At 37.0% G+C, this 20,497-nt stretch overlaps 2 protein-coding genes across 4 annotated transcripts in view; both read left to right on the top strand.

Annotated features, from left to right (window-relative positions):
• Positions 1-20,497, top strand: part of ccdc69 (coiled-coil domain containing 69) — a 54,262-nt gene that overhangs the window by 16,183 nt on the left and 17,582 nt on the right. The gene's annotated exons all lie outside the window — the stretch shown is intronic.
• LOC307007692 (ganglioside GM2 activator-like) lies at positions 17,047-20,150 on the top strand. 2 transcript variants are annotated; one of them, XR_013799655.1, is made up of 5 exons: positions 17,158-17,534; positions 17,631-17,780; positions 19,072-19,254; positions 19,366-19,603; positions 19,722-20,150. XR_013799655.1 is itself a non-coding variant. In XM_079629960.1 (4 exons), exons 1-4 carry the CDS (start codon positions 17,430-17,432, stop codon positions 19,522-19,524), a joined length of 597 nt encoding a protein of 198 aa, XP_079486086.1. In that variant the 5' UTR covers positions 17,047-17,429; the 3' UTR covers positions 19,525-20,150. The 2 variants fall into 2 exon arrangements, 1 of the variants encoding a protein (XP_079486086.1); XM_079629960.1 differs by having other exon boundaries at positions 17,047-17,534; positions 19,366-20,150.

Raw genomic sequence — 20,497 nt, forward strand, 5'->3', positions numbered from 1 at the left:
TGTATATAAAAATACACACAAATGCATGTATATATTTAAGAAAAATGTGTTATTTATATATAAAATTGTTCTATGTATATATAATATAAATTATATAAAAATATATATGCAGTATATAAATGCAAATATTTCTCAAATATATACATACATGTGTGTGTATTTTTATATACAAAATAATTATACACAATACACACATATATTATGTAAACACAAACTTTTCTTTTGGATGCGATTAATCGTTTACAGCCCTAAAGGCAATTCTAAAAAAACAATTCTTAACACATTATAAATGTTAGAAATGTATTGCTAAAACATATTACAAAGACTGTGAACTGTGAAGTACTGAATTGTGGAGTTAGACCGTTAACAGTTTTTCACCATTGCTGTGTTCCGGATTTTTTGGGCGGGGCTAAAACGGGGGCTCGATGACGCACTGGAGCCCCTGGACCCGTCCCTACTTGATGACGTACTGGAGCCACTGAGGCTGTCCCCTCCCCTAACAAAAGAGCACATTCACATCAAGTTTGCCGCTCAATCGCGAGTTACTGTCAGTACTATTATGGCGCTTTTCCATTATCAGTACCAGCTTGGCTCGGCTCGCTTTTCGCTCCGTTTTACATTGCAGATAGTATCTCCACAATAGTATCTGGTCGTCATAGCGACGCCGCAGGAAACTGCCGTGACGTAATCTTCTACCCAACACACCCGCTACCCACACACAGGACAATGGAGGAAATCGAGTGTATGCTGTTTTACATTATATTAGTAATAGGTATATCACGCAATCTCTAGCCAAACTATTTAAAAATGGCGGGGTTATTCAGCATACTCCGTCTGGCGCGTGCAATGATGACGCAGTGAATAGTGACGATTCTCTCTGACCAATCAGCAGTCTGCCGTGTTTTCACGTCACATTTTAGTATCGCCTCAGCTCACTCAGAACCTCGCCGGAGGTGATACGGAAAAAAGTATCTGGAAGCAGGTACAGGTACAACTTTTACACATTGGAAAACCAAACAAAGGCGAGTCGAGTCGAGGCGAGCTGGTACTGTGTAGTGGAAAAGCACCTTTACTACAGCCTACAGTTTGCTAGCTAGCTATGCCTTCGTCGCGGAAATGCGTACTACCTGGATGCGATCACGTGTACAAAACAGATTGGTGTCCTTATTTAAATTTCCGAAAATTGATCACATCAAGAAGAGGTGCATTATTTTGTGAAGAGCCACCTTGATGGAGAGCTGAGGATCACCGCCAAAACCTGCCTCTGTAGTGATCATTTTACACTGGATAGTTTTATAAACTTTAGTCGGAGACAACTGGGATTCACTGATAATCCGCTGTTACTGGTGAATGGGGCCGAACCGACTATCTCCCGCCTCGGCCTTCATCCTCCCGTCGCACCGACAACTGTGCCATGATCAGAAGTGCATGCAGTTATGACAGCTCCAGGGCTTTTCTGAAAAATATAGATATAAAGACGGCATTTTGCGAAATGTTGACTACAGACAGATGTTTTTTCATATTTTCCATTGTGGCTTTCTCTCCGTATTTAAGATTCTTTGCAGCCTTTAGCCACTGCCTTCACTGGAAAACGTAAAGTAAACGTTTACTCTTTAAAATCTTGCACATGGGAACAATACAAGTCAACACCATTATGACTAAAAGTTTGCTAAGAAGCATTTCCTACTAAAGCAACATGCCCAGTGCATTATGGGTGTTGAAGTTTGAAGTGGAAGATTTATCTGGAAAGGAAAGTTTCTCTGTTTTCTCTAGTCAGGTTGCACCGATTTAAATAAAAGCCTTAGGAAGCCAAGTTTTATTGAAAGCCCATTTTGCCAGAGGTGAATAAATAATAATAATAATTGTGTGATAAATCATTCGTAATAACCATTTCTGCTTCTATAGATTAATAATTAATGCTCTCTGGGCACCAATAAAAGTGCTGATGATCTGACAACAAACATGTATCCTGGAGTTTAGCAATGTCCATTATGAAATTCAATTTGCTCAATTCACTCTTATTAATACAATTGCAATGCATTTTTTTACATTCATTTTCCATTTGATGAAGTTATCATAGTTGGTTAAATTAAGTCCATGCACCACCTACAAGTCACCTATTAGGTGAAGTATAGGATGTCGTGTAAAGAACAGGCAAAATGTAAAATGGCCTATAGTAAATATACAATAAGAGCAGATTTATCTTTCTCTTGAATTCTTCAAATAAGAATAATTGTGATTATCAATGTAACCATTATTGTGCAACCCTACTGTATAAGGAGTTTTAAAGGGGAGGGTTTGACTTTGATGAAGCACATGCTGTACAACAATGATCTCTTTCCTCCAGGGCTATAATTATATTCTCATAGAGTCAAAACAATCAAACGTTTTTTTTTTTTAAGAATTTGGCAAGTGTTTTATTTATAGTAAATACGCACAGAACAAAGCTTGTCATCAACGTTCGATAAGCACCGCATTTGCAACTGGCAATTTGCCTATAACTATATTTCATGTTAGGCTGAGGGCAGAATATCTGACGTCAAGAGCCAAAGCAGATATTACTGATCATCTCAAAAATGTGTTGACTGTATTGATTATTATGTGAATTTTAATATGTTGGCTTCAGAAGAAGCATGGTGTGGTTACTAGCACAATAAGGAGAATGGATGGAACAGATTAACGGTTTTACAGTGCATTGACAGATGATCCATCATTCGTTTGCAACCTGAAAACACCCGATGAAAGCTGACACAAAACAAACATGGAGAAATGCCACAGAGGTACAATGAAGCACATTTGTATTTGAAATATCAAATCCTCCCGATAAAAGGGACAGCTCACTCAAAAATGAAAATCAGTCATTGTTTACCCAAACGTCACTCCAAATCTAGATGGTTTTCTTGCTCACACGGACCACACAAAAAGATATTTGGTAACACTTTATTTCGATAGTCCACTTTAGACATTCTACTAACTATACGTAACTTTGCAGCTACATGTCAACTAACTGTCATTAGAGGATTAGAGACTGTCTGGAAAGCGGAAATAAAGTGTAACCAGATATTTATGGCGATTCTTTCAGCTTGACAGATCCTGGTCCCCATTAACTTTAAGTGCATGGAAAAGAGCAGCATGGACATTGTGCTAATAAACGTCTCCTTTTCTGTTCACTCGAAGAAAGAAAATCACACAGGTTTGGAATGAGATAAAGATGAGTATAAACAAATTTTAAAATTGTCTCTCAAGCTGAAAGTGAATTTTTCTGTGAACTATTGTCTCTTTAACTTGATACAATATTGGTTACATTATTAAGCTGCTTACAAGCTGCTAATCATCTACACTCTAAAAAATGCTGGGTTGTTTCAACACAATTTTGGGTAAAATATGGACAAACCCAAACATTGGGTTAAAAATGTAATTGAAAAATTTAACCCAATGACTGGGTTTGTCCATATTTTACCCAAAATTGTGTTGAAACAACCCAGCATTTTTTAGAGTGTAGCATTTACTTGTTAAGATAACATGACTTTCACTGATTTCTGATTGAAATGCTGGCCAATGAACAGCGCAGTTGCGCCAAATGTTTATTGTGTTTGTACCTGTCATGGATGCGTTAACTGCTTCATTAGAATGAGAACAGCTGCTCGCGGCCTGCATAACAATCCTCACTGAGATCACAGCTACACCGGGAGAGGGATCAGGACAGCTAGGAGTTTGAGCTCACACATATGTCAGTCTGACTCTGCAATGCTAATCTGAAGAATCCCATGCTGCCTGCTTCTGTAAGATAATAAAGGTCCCATCAGAGCGAACCAATGGGTTATTGTGTTCACATGACAGGGAAGGCTATGATCCTTCTGTATTATTTAATAAATCAGGTATTTGAATAGAGAGATATTAATCTGAATCGAGTCCAAGAACAGTTGAATGCTATTTCATGTTCAGCTTTGGGCTGTTCTGTCCAAGCGCACAAAGGATTCCCGTCGGTTCAGTTCATCTACAACTGACTACAAAACATTTTGTGCATGATAATCTGCAGCTAAACATGTAATAAATGCTTTAAGATTATCTTTCTACAAAAGGTTTATGTTTCGATCACTCAGCTGTTTGCAGTTTTCTTTTAGTGCCAACCCTGCCTGGCTGTGACATGTGTTGTTACGGGCATTAGAGTTTGCCAAGACAAATAAATCACTTGTAGAAACTTCTTTTCAAAAGTATGCTGTCATTCCATCTTCTATCCTGAGATGAGAGCAATTTTCTTTCAACGGGCCTTTTTGTCAGACAGTGGAAGAAATAGATGGAATCTTTATTGTTAAATATGTGTGACTTTTGCTTGCAGGTACATGAAAAAGTGGATTGAAGTCACCTCGGAAATTTAGGCTTTTTTGGACAAGTCTGTATTGTTGTTTTGATTGTTGAAGATCAAATGGACCACATTTTAAAGACCAAACATTTCAGATGCAAAGTTCAATGGGTCAGATTGGTGAATAAAACTCTTTACCAACCAACACTCTTTACGGTTCCAAAGGGGTGTTTTTGCAGGGATGTCATAGTTCTTATAGTTCTTGTCATTTTACTATAAAGAAAATGTTGTGCAATGGAAATGATCCATGGACGTCCCATTCTTCATGTACCATAACATTTGCATAAACAATTTTAAAGAGGTGACCTAAAATGTGAGTATTTTATCATCATTTACTCACCCACAATTGGGAATTCATATCTCCCAGTTGTGACCATCCCATTTGGGGTCAGTAAAATATATATTTTTAATTATTTTATTCAACAATGATGCATTAAATTTATCAAAAGTGTCAGTAAAGACATTTATAATGTTATAAAAGATTTCTATTTCAAATAAATAGGGCTACTGTTCTTATACATTTTCAGTTCATCAATTAATCCTGCAAGTTTCCACAAAAAAACTTTCAACTTGTTGAGCACCAAATCAGTATTTTAGAATTATTCTGAAGGATCATGTGACATTTTAAAATATATTAAAATAGAACACTTTAATATTACACAATATTACTGTTTTACAAAAAAAAAAAATCATAAATGCAGTCTTGGTGAGTATCATGACATCTTTTAAACTTTTTAACAGCGTGTGCAAGAAATGATTTTGCAACCCAATACAATTTGGCCATGGCAGAAAAAAAAAAACCTTGACAAAGACTAGTGTGTAAAAAAAGTAAATGAGGCGAAATCAAACGCTGTCTCAAAAAAGGGCTCTGCATGCCTGCTAAGCTATGAGTGTGCTGCAATGACTAGTTTTGAGTGTCAATTCTACCGTGCAAATCTCCCATTAGTGTAACACTTGGAGAAAATGCGCGTTTAATCCTATTTCACATTATCAGTCATATATGTAAGCTGTTCAAATACATGCATCATCCTACTCATTACAGCTTCACTGAGATCTAAGCAGCAATGCAACCGTTGTTTTCATAATCTTACAAAAAACCAGTCGTATTACTCACTCCACCACATAAAGTTGGAAACCCAGCAACTTTACTTACTCGAGGCATTAAAGTGGCATGTTTTTACCCACCCTGTTCTGCCGTAAGAGAGCAACATGCCAACAGGGAACAAAAAGTGCTCGAGAACCTTTACCTCGTGTCACGTCATCATTGCCTGGCCCTGCTCGAACCAGGCCACGAGGGTGGGGGGGGTTGAAATGCTGTTTGCATACTGGAGGAGAGAGGGAGGAGGATGAAGAGCAGGAGAGGCAGATGGCGCGTGGTTGGGGAGAAAGGGGACAGGACTAGGCACAGCGCAGCACGCCCAGGAAATACAATCAAACTCTCAGCAGACCTGCTGAGTCTGACATACAACACATCTCTCTCTCTCTCTCTCTCTCTCTCTCTCTCTCTCTCTCTCTCTCTCTCTCTCTCTCTCTCTCTCTCCCCTCTCTCTCTCTCTCTCTCTCTCTCTCTCCCCCCTCTCTCTCTCTCTCTCTCTCTCTCTCTCTCCCCTCTCTCTCTCTCTCTCTCTCTCTCTCTCTCTCTCTCTCTCTCTCTCTCTCTCCCCTCTCTCTCTCTCTCTCTCTCTCCCCCCTCTCTCTCTCTCTCTCTCTCCTCTCTCTCTCTCCCCCCTCTCTCTCTCTCTCTCTCTCTCAAAACATCATGGCTATGGCCATTTGCTATAACTTGAACAGGTTTCCAAAAGGTCACTGATATTATGACCTTTTCTGGACACATTTCTGACCAGAGAACTACACATGTCATGTTTAAATAGTCACATATTAAATGCAGGAAGTGTGGAGGATCACACAAAATCAGTTCAAGAGCTGAATGAGTTATTTTTATTCTAATTATATTTGATATTATATCTAATACTTTTTTATATGACTTTTTAAAATGTTAGCTTTTTGAAAGTGTGTGTTGCATGAAGCGTTAAGTCCTATTATGAAAGTTTTGTTTTGTAGTTTTCAAGGGAAAAAACTTGAATAACAGAAAATGGAAATAATTTGTCTTTGAATTTGATCCAAGTGTAAGATAAATCATTGCAAAACTAGACAGGATAATCATGACCCTGATGTGAAGAAGAAGGGTCAATTAAAGGATTTATTTTTCAATAATGTCTGACTGTAAAAAATGTTGTGCTTATTTAATAACTGAGAAGAAAGAGACACAAGAGTGCCACAAACATAAAACGAGCACTGCTATGGGACATTGGTTGCCATCAATCAAATATACACCTTATCATTATTACATTTGACCATAGAATACTGCAAATGACCAATCATAATTAAGTATCTCAGAGATTAGTAAAAGTCATATTTATAATATAATATATACAGTTAAGCTTTGAAAGATTTGTTGACTGAATAGAAAACCGGTTTCGCCAGCACACGGATTTGCTTGATTTCACGGCTTTGCATGTTAGGACATCCTGTTGTGGAGGTTTTTATTGTCATTTTATAATTTATTAGGTCACTTATCTGCCCAAAAGCCTGTATCTCTTCCAGTGTCCATCAGCATACTGAATGACTGAGGATCTCCATATAGCCTCTTTTTCATTTTAATTTTTATGCCATTGGAAGTCCACCATCCTTACTGTATAAAATATGTCAGGCTTCCTGATCCTTTTAAGCCTGAGGAAAGTGCCATATTATTCTGCAGAGAAAATAAGTGCTAAGACAAAGGCCTTGTTAAGGATTTGAACTCTGCTTGTTGTGACAACGGAGTTCAGCTGCAGATAGTCAGAGTGGTGAAGAGCATGAGATAAGATTAAATGGTTGTGTTGTTCTTATTTGGAACAAAGATCTTTTTGAGGAAGATGTTGTCTGGATGTTCACGCCAGCAGAAGTTAAATGAAAGACTACTTTGTGGAGCAAAAATATAATGGGCCGTGCAGAGTTCTACAGATATCTTTAGTTGAGAGCCTTTGACCATGAACTACACTCCCACTCACCCCACACATACACATACGTACACACCGGCCAAAGATCTGCCGGTAAATATTCAGCGATATCTAGAGAGGAGAACAAAATATTTTCAGTCCTCAGTTGAAATCATTAAAAACAAATGTCTTAAAGCTATGAATATAATTAAAGTGTTGGCCAAAATAAATGGGGAGCAGCCTACACTGTCCTTCTGCGACTTCTTGGAGTATTGATCCGGTCCCATTTGGACTATGGGAGCACAATTTATGATTCTGCCAGGAAATCATATAAACAGATGCTTTACCATCATCTGGGATTACGGCTTGCCTTGGGAGCATCCAGAACTTCACCAGTGCAGAGTTTGTACATTGAAGCCAATGAACCATCACTTCAAAACAGATGGTTGAAGCTAGCACTTCAATATGCCAGCAAACTAAAAGCAAACAAAAATAACCCAGCCTATTTTACAGTCTTTTAACCCCAATTCATTCACTTGTATGTGAGCAAACCTAAAAGCATCAGACCTTTTGGTAATCGTAATAAACCACAGCTTAAATATAAACTTGAACACTTTAAATCAAACATACACTTCAGTTTTTTTACCTTCCTGAACAATAAAGAAATTGTCATCAACATGGATTTGACTCATCAGAAGAAAGGAGTGACTCACCCAAATGTATAGACAGTATTTAGACATAAGAAGTCATTCACCCATATTTACAGATGGTTTGAATGTGGAAATTGGTGTGACTGCAGCAATGGTGACCGGAAAGCAACATTATGGAATCCGCATGCAAAACAAATGCTAAATTTTCAGAGCTGAAGCACGTTTGTAGAAGTACTTTTAGCTTTGGAATATATTGAAAAGACACAACAAAACAATTTTATAAACTTCACGGATTCCAAATCATGTCTTCAAGCAATGGTCGCTTTAAAAACTGATCATCCTTTGGTGATTATCCTTTAAAGTACACCACTTACAGAATCAATTATTTGGTATTATCTTCTGCCGGGTTTCAGACCACGTTGAGCTTTCATGGAATGAGCGAGCTGACATTGCTGCAAAGGAGACTATTAATCTGGATGTAGAAGAATGTCAAATTCCTCCCTCAGACCTTAGACCTACTGTCAATCATTATATATTAAATAAGTGCATGGCAAGAAGAGTGGGATATGTGTCCGAACAATAAATTGCATGAAATCCACCCTGGAATCTGAAATCTCCCTTAAAACAATTGACGTGAAAATAGTCATGCTGGCATGGCATTAAATAAAAATATACAGATACTGATAAGGAGGAGAAACATGGATCCCCAGCAAGATGTTCTTTAACATCCATGAAACCTTTTCATTCCACAAAAGGTTCTTTATAGTGGAAAAAGTGGAAAATCATTTTTGTTAGGAGCGGTTCACTTAAAGGTTATTTGGGGAACCCAAAATGGTTCATTGCTGGGAAAATCCCACTTTGAAACTTTTATTTTACAATGTGCCCCTATACCTTTTTAAAGGTTCATAATATTGTTTTGGTCTCCTATTATAGGTTTATATGCATCCAAGGTCAAAACACACTTACATTTTCTCATAATATACATAACTTTTCTCACAGTGTCTGAAAAGTTTTGATAAAGCATTCAGTCTCTCTAAACCCCTCTTTCCGAGAACATTCTCTGATTGGTCAGATGGCCCGATCTGTAGTGATGCGTCTACTCTGCTCTGATTGGTCAGATGGCCCGATCTGTAGTGATGCGTCTACTTTGCTCTGATTGGTCAGATGTTGTAATGTAATGTGTCTAAGTAGTAATAAGATCTAAGTGGATTTGCTTTTGCAGCGCAGAAAACGGCGTCTTTGACATGTCCACAAAACACAAACCAAACTCTTCCAAGGGTCAGCTACACCTACACTGTTTGAGGGTCAAAGTGGAAGAAGTGTTAGTGAGGCCAGCAGGGGGCGCTCACCCTGTAGTCTGTGTGGGTCCTAATGCCCCAGTATAGTGACGGGGACACTGAACTGCCAAAAGAGCACCGTCCTTCGGATGAGACGTTAAACCGAGGTCCTGACTCTCTGTGGTCATTAAAAATCGAAAAAGAGTAGGGGTGTAACCTCGGCATCCTGGCCAAATTTGCCCCTTGGCCTCTGTCTATCATGGCCTCTAATCATCCCCATATACTGATTGGCTTCATCACTGTCTCCTCTCCACCAGTAAGATGGTGTGTGGTGGGCGTTCTGGAGCAATATGGCTGCCGTCGCATCATCCAATTGGATGCTGCACATTGGTGGTGGTTGAGGAGATTCCCCCCTTCTATGTAAAGCGCTTTGAGGTCTCAGAAAAAGCACTATATAAATGTAACAAATTATTATTATTATTATTAAAGTAGACGTTGTTTTCGAGCAGCCATAAAGACCATAGGCTGGCATTATGCACATTTGTTTCAATGTAGGTTTGTGCAGGAAATACGACTGGAATTACTGACGACTCGTTTCAGGCAGTCCAGAATCGGTTCTTTTTTGGGAGACAATAATTCCATTTATCTGAACTTTAATCTTTGAAACTTTGTAGACCTTTTACATTCACAAACAGCAATATTACACACTACAATAAAGGTAATAATAAAATACGTGCACCTTAAGAATTTCGTTGAATAATACATTTAAATCAACATGCATTGACCACATTTTTACAAATGTGTATGAGTTGTGCTCACATGTCATCTCAGTTGGAGTAGGATGCAGTGATCATAATTTAATCATCACAACAAAGAAAACTAAATTGCCTAAATTTGGTGCAAGGATTGTCTATCGAAGGTCTTATAAAACGTTCGATCCTAATGCGTTTGTGGAAGATGTTGAAAGGTCCACTTGGTCGGCGGTTTGTGACGAGCAGGATGTTAATGCTTCTTTACGTATTTTTATGGATAGGTTTGTGAAAATAGTTGACAAACATGCACCAATTAGAAAAAGGTCGATAAAAGGCAATAATGCTCCTTGGTTAGATGCCGAGTTGAAATCTATAATGAGGGAAAGGGATAATGCCAAAGCTGAAACTCTAAAATCTAAATGTGATATGGATGAAAGGTATTACTGTAAGTTGAGAAATAAAGTGACAAAGTTAAATAGATTAAAAAAGAAAATATATTTTAGCCAAAAGATTAGTAACTCATCAAATAATAGCAAGCAATTGTGGAAAGTTATAAATGAAATAATGTGTAAAAAACCAAAGTGTTCTAATATGTATTTAGAAACCGCAGCAGAAATAATCACTAAACCTTTGGATATAGCAAATCATTTAAATGACTTTTTTATAAAGAAAACTGCAAATTTAAGATCTAGTATGTTATCATATAAGGATTCACCTTGTAGTAATGTGAAGAACATTATGAGGAATAAATCTTGTTCATTGACATTTGGTACAGTTAGAGAGGAAATTGTTGAAAAGATGTTGCTCTCTCTCCCGGAGGAAAAAACTGCAGGTATAGATCACTTGGATGGCAAAATTTTTAAAACTGTTGCTAATATCTTATGCAAGCCTATCAGTCACATTTTTAATAGATCTGTGATAAGTGGGGTGTTTCCAGAAATTTGGAAGCAGTCTAAAATTATACCTTTAGTAAAAGAGGATAGACTAGGTCTCACTGAATCAAATTGTAGACCAATTAACATTCTACCTATATTGAGCAAAATATTTGAAAAGTTACTTTTTAATCAAATGATGCAGTACTTTGTATCAAATAATTTGCTCTCCAATTCACAGCATGCTTATAAGCCAGGACACTCCACTAACACTGCATTGGTACAAATGGTAGACCAGTGGTTAACTTTTATGGATGACAAAAAGCTTGTGGGTGCTGTGCTGCTGGATTTCACAGCAGCTTTTGATGTTATTGACCATGACATTTTACTGTCTAAGCTTAAGTGCTATGGGTTTTCACATCAGTCTGTGTCCTTGATATGCAGTTATCTCTCTGGTAGAAGTCAGCGGGTATTTTTCAATGGGAGCTTTTCTGATTGTAAACAGTTGTCATGTGGTATTCCCCAGGGCAGCTGTTTGGGCCCATTGTTGTTTTCTGTGTTTGTTAATGATCTGTCACATGCTGTTTCAAGAGCAGATGTTGTACTTTATGCAGATGATGCTACAATGTTTTATGCATCACCTACAATAACTGACATAAGTTGCACTTTGCAGAATGAACTTAATGCCATTACAAATTGGGTGAAACTTAATAAATTAGCTCTCAATATATCTAAAACTAAATGTATAGTCTTTGGTACTAAACGTATGCTTGGCAATCCTTGCAACTTAAATCTAATTATTGATACATCTGTGGTAGAGCAGGTGAGTCAGACTAAACTCTTGGGTGTGAAGCTGGATAGTCAGCTCTCTTGGGCTGATCAGATTGATCATATTGTGTCTAAAATGGCTAAAGGCATTGCTTTATCCCGGAGATGTTCAGTATATTGTCCACCATTAGTTATGAAAACAGTTGTCCAGTCTTTAGTTCTGTCACATCTGGGGTACTGTCCAGTAATTTGGTCCAGTGCTGCACAGGGACATCTAAAAAAATTACAAATTGTTCAGAACAGAGCCGCAAGAGTAGCCCTTGGTTGCTCTTTTCGCTCTAGTGTGGATAAAATGCATACCTGTTTGGGCTGGATAAAGGTGGAGGACAAACTTAATATAAGTCTTCTCTGTTATATGCACAATGCTCTATTTAAAAACAATCCAAAATCTTTTGTGGACAAATTGGTTTTTAGTGGCTATTGTCACGGACATGTTACGCGTCAGGTGAGCTCAGGTGTGTTAGTGGTTCCATCTGCAAGGTCCAATTGTATGAAAAGAACACTATTAGTTAGATCGTCATCTGCTTGGAATAAATTGGACTTAAGAACAAGACAAATATCTAACATATGTAATTTTAAGAAGACTCTAAAACAGATTTCAATTAATAGTATTACACCAGTTAATTAGTGACTGTTATAGGTATTGACTCTTTCAAATGCTGTATGTGTGTGAATGTGTATATGTGGATAAATGTATATATGTGATTATGTTATATGTCTGTTATATTTATGCATGTTATATTTGTGTATTTTAACTGTACATACGTTTTAGCACTTTTATGGGCCCCAGGAAGACTAGCAACCACATTGTGGAAGCTAATGGGGATCCAAATAAATAAACAAATAAACAAATAAGAGTGTAGAACAAATGAAGGACAAGATAACTAGGCATCACGATCCCATTGAGGTTCCATACTGAATAACAGCTGCTATGGATATGCATTGTTAAGCAGCAAATGACAAAACTGTACTATAGGACCTGACAAATGGGCACCCGTACAAATGTGGTCTAGTTATAAGGAATGTTTAAACAGATTACAGCAAAGATTTCCTCGTTTGGACAAAGTGTACTTTAAGTGTACGAAACCTTTCACCCAGTCTTTTATACAACTGTTGAGCACGTTTCTCTATTACAGTATCAGTTTCCCTCTCAGGCTTTGCCTCAGCAAGTCTGCTTGTGCAGGCACATGCATTCACTGCAGTTGCTCAATGATGCTTCAGGCACAGCTTAAACCTGGCAAAGTCTGAGCTTTCACAATGTTCGGAGTTGTCTCAATCTTACCACCCTTGGAGCGTTTGAATCTTACCCAAAACATCAACAGAAGTAACTGACTTGATTGAAGTCAACTGCCCCATGCAGATAAGGATTTTGTTGAACTGTAATAGTTTAAAGTAATGAACTTTTAGAATGTAAAAAGTCACCAAAATAACTTTTACACATGACATGTTAAAAATTACTGATACTTTATGTTAATAAGACCAAAGACATGTGTAAGGAATATTTGTATAAAGAATCCTGAAATAAAATGTAGTACGGTTTTACAAATATCTTCCACCACAGCTTTTCAACACTAATAATAATAAGAAATGTTTCTTGAGCAGCAAATCAGCATCTTAGAAGGATTTCTGAAAGGATCATGTGACACTGAAGACTGGAGTAATGATGCAACATTTATTCAAATTGTAATATTGTATTTTTCATCAAATAAATGCAGCTTTAGAGACCTAAACGACTTCTTTCACTATACCAACTTGACCCTAAACTTCTGAAGTTGTGTAAGTGTAATGCTCTCAAATAAGGTTATTAATAAAAATGCTGGTTAAAAAAATAATAAAATCATATTTTATTTGTACTATAGCAAAGCTCCATAGTAAGAGACCTGCTTGTGTAGTCACTGTAGTTTGTGCTACAAAATTGAGTTGTAAATAAAGTAATCTAAGTCTAGAAGTCCAGATAAAGCAGGAGAAACACGAAGAAAAAAAAATCTAGTGCAGAAATTAGGCTTTACACGGGAGTGGCTTCTCTCTTATTCTTATGCGTATATTGGATTTATTGTATGTATGATGAAACTGACTTGGCATTTAGAAATGTCAGCTGTATTTCACAACAGCACACAAAGTCTCTATAACGCTGCAGCACGGATTGTGAACACAGATTTGACTCAGGCAGAGATCCTTGGGTTGTGATGTAGGGCCTATTGTAATCTGTAGAAATCTGTTCAGAAAAAAAACAACATATATATATATATATATATATATTTAAAAGCAAGTGTCCTTGGTGTACTATAACGCTGAAACGGACCCATTAAAGGCACCTGCATATCCTAACGGCTATGGAATTTAAAAGAAACACTGGTGAGCGACATATTTCTTGCAGGGAACCTGCTGTATTATGTTATTAGAGTATTGTCATGCACGAGTTCACCTGCAGAAAGCAAACCTTCATTCATTCCTGTACCTCAGGGTGCATCTGTGCAAGATATGGGGTAACATTATCATCCTGGGAGACGTGCAAATTGTTTGCTTGACATAGAGAGAGAGATGCTGGCTATTTGTCACGTTTGAGTGTATTAGACAATCTACAGATGAATGGGCCGTGGTGCAAGAGACCACAGTGTGTACATAACAGATGGAGCGGATCTTGGGTTTCCCCCTTTGTTAAACAAACTGAAATATGTTGTCTGAAAAAAAAAACGAGACATTAATGTATTTAAGGGTTAAATTTTATGCAAAAGTCACTGTCTCTCCTGACTTTTAGTGAGCTACATAACTTATGGTCATATGAAAAAGGCTAATTTACACACATTTACAGGCTAATTATGCAAATTATGCAAATTTTCTATAGTAGCCTTTATGATTATTCATTGGCATGAATCACAAAACTGCAGAAAGCCAGAGTAGTATTTTTCAAATGATTTAGCTGATGCACATATATTTCTCAATATAACATGAGAAAAATCAATAAAGAATGTGCATGCCCACACACGCAGTTCAAGATACACTTTAGTGCCAGACATTCGGCTTGTTTGTAAAAACAAGGATGCACCCTCATCTCACAATGTGTACGCACAGCATTCCCTGGCAAAATATTCCAATAACCAACAGCACTTTCAATCATCATAGCGGCAGAGGCTTATCTCCTGTTAGATAAACACGCCATATCTCAAAGCTTCTGATCTCTAACTACATATGGAAATCAATAAGGGTATGTGTTGATAAGTGCTCTACTTGTTACTATCGGGATAGTTCCCCAAAAATGTAAATTCTGTTTTTATTTACTCACCCTCAAGTTGTTCCAAATCTGTATGAGTTTCTTTCTTCTGTTGAACACAAAAGAAGATATTTTGAAGAATGTAACCAGACATTGACTTCCATCATATTTTTTTCCTACAAGGAAGTCAATGGCTGCTGTCAACTGTCTGGTTACCAACATTCTTCAAAATATCTTCTTTTGTGTTCAACAGAAGATAGAAACTCATTTTGAAGGTGAGTAAATGATGACAAAATGTTTAATTTTGGGGTGAACAATCCCGACACTTTTTCTATGGAGAAACCTTTAGATAATCTGTTTTAAATAGGGAATGTTGTTGAAAGAATAAATTACAAATGAGAATTCAGAGACAACATATATGCAAATAATTCTAGTGACAATACTTCTGTTTCACAATAGATCAAATAAATGCCTTGGTGAGACTTCTTTCAAAACCATTAAAAAAATTATAATCCCAAACTTTTGACTAGTAGTGTATAATAAATAATATTACTTAAAACACTAACTTAACTTATCATATCTTTTAAATTAAGTAATTAAAATTTTTTCACTGCTTATCAAATGACATACTCACCAGGGATTTGTCAGTGTGTTCCGAGATACACATGAGCTAGCATTTAAACTCTTTTCACACCTCATGTCAAGTGAACTGACATATTTGGTTGTATATGATATATAGCTCATGTTCAAGCACAGCATATGACCTCTAAGCACACTGACAAATCCCTGGGTGAGTATGTCATTTGATAAGCTGTGATTTTCCCCAATTTAGGACTGTATGAACAATGCGGTGTTTGAATAGCACACGGTGCCTTTAGATCTAAACATTGAGTGATTATTTGGCACATATGGGCTGGCATTTACCTGCAGGCACATGCAGGGAGATTAAGAGTGACTCATGCACTCATCATATGGCCGGTGAATACAAGGGTTCTATCACATAAAACCTGAGAGCCTGATTAGTGCACTCTTTCATGATTCACCACAGAAGTAAACACATATACTGACATAGAAAATTATATAGCCTCATATTGCTCATGAAATGATTGTAGGATGCACTTTTTGCACAGGAATTTCTCCCATAAAACTATTCAGCTTTAAAATGTGTGCTTTGCTGGACTGCTGGCTATCAGACTGATTTTATGCCACTGTGGTTTGAGAAATGTACAGTCTTATTTATAAGGTTAACATTTTTTTTTGATGGTCCACTTTAGACATTCTACTAACTATAACTTTGCAACTATGTCAACTGTCATTACAGTATTAAGATTGTCTGCGTAATATCTGCTTACACTTTATTTTGATGGTCCACTTTAGACATTCTACTAACTATAAGAAACTTTGCAAGTACATGTCAACTTATTCTACAAACCCGAACCCTAACTAACATTCTACTAATACTAATAAGAGTTAGTTGGCATTTAGTTGCAAAGTTAATCATAGTTAGTAGAATGCCTGAAGTGGACCATCGTGGCTTTAAAGTACAAATACAATATCGCCATCTTGTGGCCACAGACTAATGACAACAACAAAAGAAGGCATGTAGCAACCTACAGTCTATGGTAGCAACTCATAATGTAGCTAATAACTTAATTTGTGTTCCAAAGATGAACGAAAGTCTTACGGGTTTAGAACGACACAAGGGTTTGTTATTAATGACAGAAATGTCATTTTTGGGTAATCCCTTTCAAATTATAGCCTACATTGTTCAGGCCTAACACAAAATAATTGTATTAAAGTATAAACTCACCAGAAGTAGGCTATGGCCTTGTTAAACTCATAGCGGGTGACATGGGAAAGGTGCTTTCAGGATTAATATTTACTTACCCTAATCTTTTCATTAAATCTGTCAGTGTTGACTAAAATGTTTGCATGGTCATTTTTATACGTCAAAAGCGTACCAAAAAAGCACTTGTGTAAAAATGTCCTTTTCTTTGAACGTTACAATAAGTTGTTGTCGTTTTGTTTAAATCTCTGCTGTGTGTGTGTGTGTGTGTGTGTGTGTCTGTGTCTGTGTCTGTGTCTGTGTGTGTGTGTGTGTGTGTGTGTGTGTGTGTGTGTGTGTGTGTGTGTGTGTGTGTGTGTGTGTGTGTGTGTGTGTGTGTGTGTGTGTGTGTGCGCGCGCGCTAACGGACTGCTGTTATTCCTCCTGCCTTTAGAGGTCGCAGTAACACTCTATTTCGCAGGATGAAATGCGGAAAGAATCATCATGGCAAAACATTTAAAAAATACCACAACACACTCACATGACACACACTGATAGTTCCTGAACTGAAGCTTGTATTGGTCTTCAACGCACTATATTGTTCTGTCAGGTGCCTTTAAGTTACGTCGCGTTACCTGTTTCCGGGCATGGTCGCTTGTTGTTTTTGTAAAGCTCTCTTGTTAAACAAAATCCAAAGTTATACTTCGTGTTTTGGACTTTATACCGTGCAAAAATGAAAAGTTCTGTTTCCGTGTGTATCGTTCTTTTCGCTGCAAACGTTTTTTTGCTGGAAGGCTCGAGCCACTTGCACAGCAGGAAAAGCTCTAAATTCGCCACGGTAAGATTGTGAAATATTCTAATCAGGATCAGTACTATACTGGTATAATTTCTGTTTTCTTTCATTTGTCATTTGCTCATTTTTATTATTGAACAGGTGTGGGGGTTTTCTTGGCAAAACTGCGGTAAACAAGATCCTGCACAATTGAAGACTCTCCATATATCTCCAGATCCCATTACCATTCCAGGACAGTTAACAGCAGATGCATCAGGCACAACATCAGTAGAGCTGGTATCTCCTCTCTCGGTAAGCTATAAGCTATATGATGTGATTTAAAGAAAGACTAAACCCATTTTGATATCTTGAGACCATTACAAGCCTAGAGTGGCTTCGTTCCCTCCTTGCATAGTTTTGTAACGTTACTTGTACTAAACATGTGCTAAACAAAAAATAAAATAAGTATTGCATGTTTGCACTTTGCAGTGAATATCTCTAAAAGCATATGTAGAGACTTTCTGTAGTATTTTCAGAAATGCCAGAACAACTTCCTCTTCTTGGTTAAAAAAGGTAACCTCATGATTTCCGTACGGTACAAAACGTAGCCTACGTATTTCTTGGTGGAAAGAGGAACTCTACATTATCATAATGTGTGAATGTTGAAGTAGTGTGCAAACTAGATTTTTTTTTTTCTGCATTTTTTTTTTATAATACCGGTTACAGGTGACTTGCTGATGAAGTTGGCTAAAAATGTACACATTTGCTTTATTTTCATAATTCCTGATTTCTTAAAAGCTGTTGGTGAGATTGTCGTGTTTATTATGCTCCAAATACTACAAAGTCGTTAAATACAAAAACGAGGTGTAGAAGGGTATATCTTTATGCACCATGAACCTCTGAATTCAGTTCTGAGTTTCCTGGCCATTCTTGTGACCTAGTTTATGCCTTAAGTTAATGGACTGCTAGTGAAATACATTTTTATGCCTGGAACCCCTGCTGGGTGTCTTGTGACTATCACAAGAGGCTGTAAACCTTCATGATAGTTTGTCTTCATAAGGCATCGTTTTAAAGGCCTAGTTCACCCAAAAATGAAAATTATGTCATTAATTACTAACCATCATGTCGTCCCAAACCCGTAAGACATTGTTTATCTTCGGAACACAAATAAAGATAATTTTGATGAAATCTAAGAGCTTTCTGTCCCACCATTGACAGCCTATGCAACTACCACTTTCAGAAAGGTAGTAAGGTTTAACCAATATTTAGTAAATAAAGTAGTAACTTATGATGTTTTTTTTGCTCAAACAAAGCTCTAGCATGACTTCATAAAATTGAGGTTAAACCACTGGAGTCACATGGATTACTTTTATGATGTATTTACTGCCATTCTGGGGCTTTAAAGTGTTTGTTGTGTCTACAGACTGTCAATGGAGAGTAAGAAAACTCTCAGATTTCATCAAAAAAAAATCTTCATTTTTGTTTTCTGAAGATGAATGACAGTCTTGCAACATGAGGGGGGAGTAGTAATTGACAGAATTTTCATTTTTTTAGTGAACCATCCCATTAATAACTCCATGTTTTACTCTGCTATCTGTTTCAGGTGAATGTGACATTGGAAAAAGAAATAGCTGGTCTGTGGGTGAAAATCCCATGTCTGGAAGAAATAGGAAGTTGTCATTATCCTGATATCTGTGACCTGCTCAATCAGCTCATCCCCCCAGGACAGGACTGTCCCGAGCCTCTGCATACATATGGCCTACCCTGCCACTGCCCGTTCAAAGCCGTGAGAGTCTCCCGATTCACAAGATTTTATTGAACATCCAAGAACACAAGTTAATCATGTATTCTTTAGAGGCATAACATTGTTCATATCTTTTTCTTTCTTTTTTTCCAGGGTGATTATTCTTTGCCGACGTCAGATATCGACATACCAGAAGTTGAACTGCCTGGCTGGCTGACTAATGGCAATTACAAAGTACAGGGTGTTTTAGGAAGCTCTGATAAGGAACTGGGATGCCTCAAAATCAGCTTCTCGTTGCATTCTTCGATGTAACCACAGTATCAAGCAGAGATTATTTGCTGTCTTATGACACTGTTTTTGGATAAGAAGATAAAACATTTCCTGATTAAAGGTAGTATGTGATTCATCTATAGTAGTACTTTTACTTAAGTTTCACTTTCATAACTTTTTAGAATGTGAGCACATTTGTTTTTAACTAATTGGAAATTTCATTCAATTGTTTTTTAAAGGGGTCATCGGATGCAAAATTCACTTTTATATGGTTTTTGCATATAAATGTGTCTTTGCAGTGTGTAGACACAACCATCATACAATGAAAAAAATCCATTCTCTCATTTTTTTATTTTTAATCCTCAAAAAAAATCTAAACACTTTGTAGAAACTGTAAATGTCCCAACATCAGATTGGTTCACAAACCACTGGACGAAGTTTGACAGCTGAGACTCATGAGTACTGAAAATCTTTAGATCACAAACTGCACAGGTTTTATTTTATTATTGTAATTAACATGAATGTTTTAACTACTGATTGTTTTCCATCATGATTTATGCTGTTGTTCTTTTGGTACAAATGAAGTTCGGTGTCAAATCAAAGCTGAACCAGTTTTGTTTAGAAGGGAATTATCTTTTCTTTTTTTTCTTAATAAACATTCAAACATGTTTTAGTAGTTTTACATTTTCTCATTGAGTCTGTGATTTACATTTTGATTTAACTTTTTATAAAATACTTTAAACTTTTTTTTTTGTCTGCACATTATAATTTTTCATAATCAGCCCGGCAGCACCATGTTTTCAGCTGAACATGTTTGATAAAGAGTCAGTGTGTTAGAGTAAAAGGTGTATAGTTTTTTTTTTACTGTCATGGATGCAGTTGTCATCTTTCTTGTTGAGCTTTCTTGCAGGGTTGTCATGCTGTGAATCAATCAGCCTGTAGATGGCGCTGTATAGTGGGGTTTTATAAATGCATAAAGTGTCACTGAAAAACATATTTCAGTAACATAACAATC

Source organism: Phoxinus phoxinus (genome assembly GCF_949152265.1).
Source record: "Phoxinus phoxinus genome assembly, chromosome: 12".
NCBI lineage: Eukaryota > Metazoa > Chordata > Actinopteri > Cypriniformes > Leuciscidae > Phoxinus > Phoxinus phoxinus.

Excerpts from the sequence above, each read along its gene's own strand:
- LOC307007692 (XM_079629960.1), top strand. The coding sequence starts at position 17,430 with ATGAAAAGTTCTGTTTCCGTGTGTATCGTTCTTTTCGCTGCAAACGTT. Across the intron at positions 17,535-17,630 it reads AAAGCTCTAAATTCGCCACG|GTGTGGGGGTTTTCTTGGCA; the intron begins GTAAGATTGTGA and ends ATTATTGAACAG. Across the intron at positions 17,781-19,071 it reads AGCTGGTATCTCCTCTCTCG|GTGAATGTGACATTGGAAAA; the intron begins GTAAGCTATAAG and ends TATCTGTTTCAG.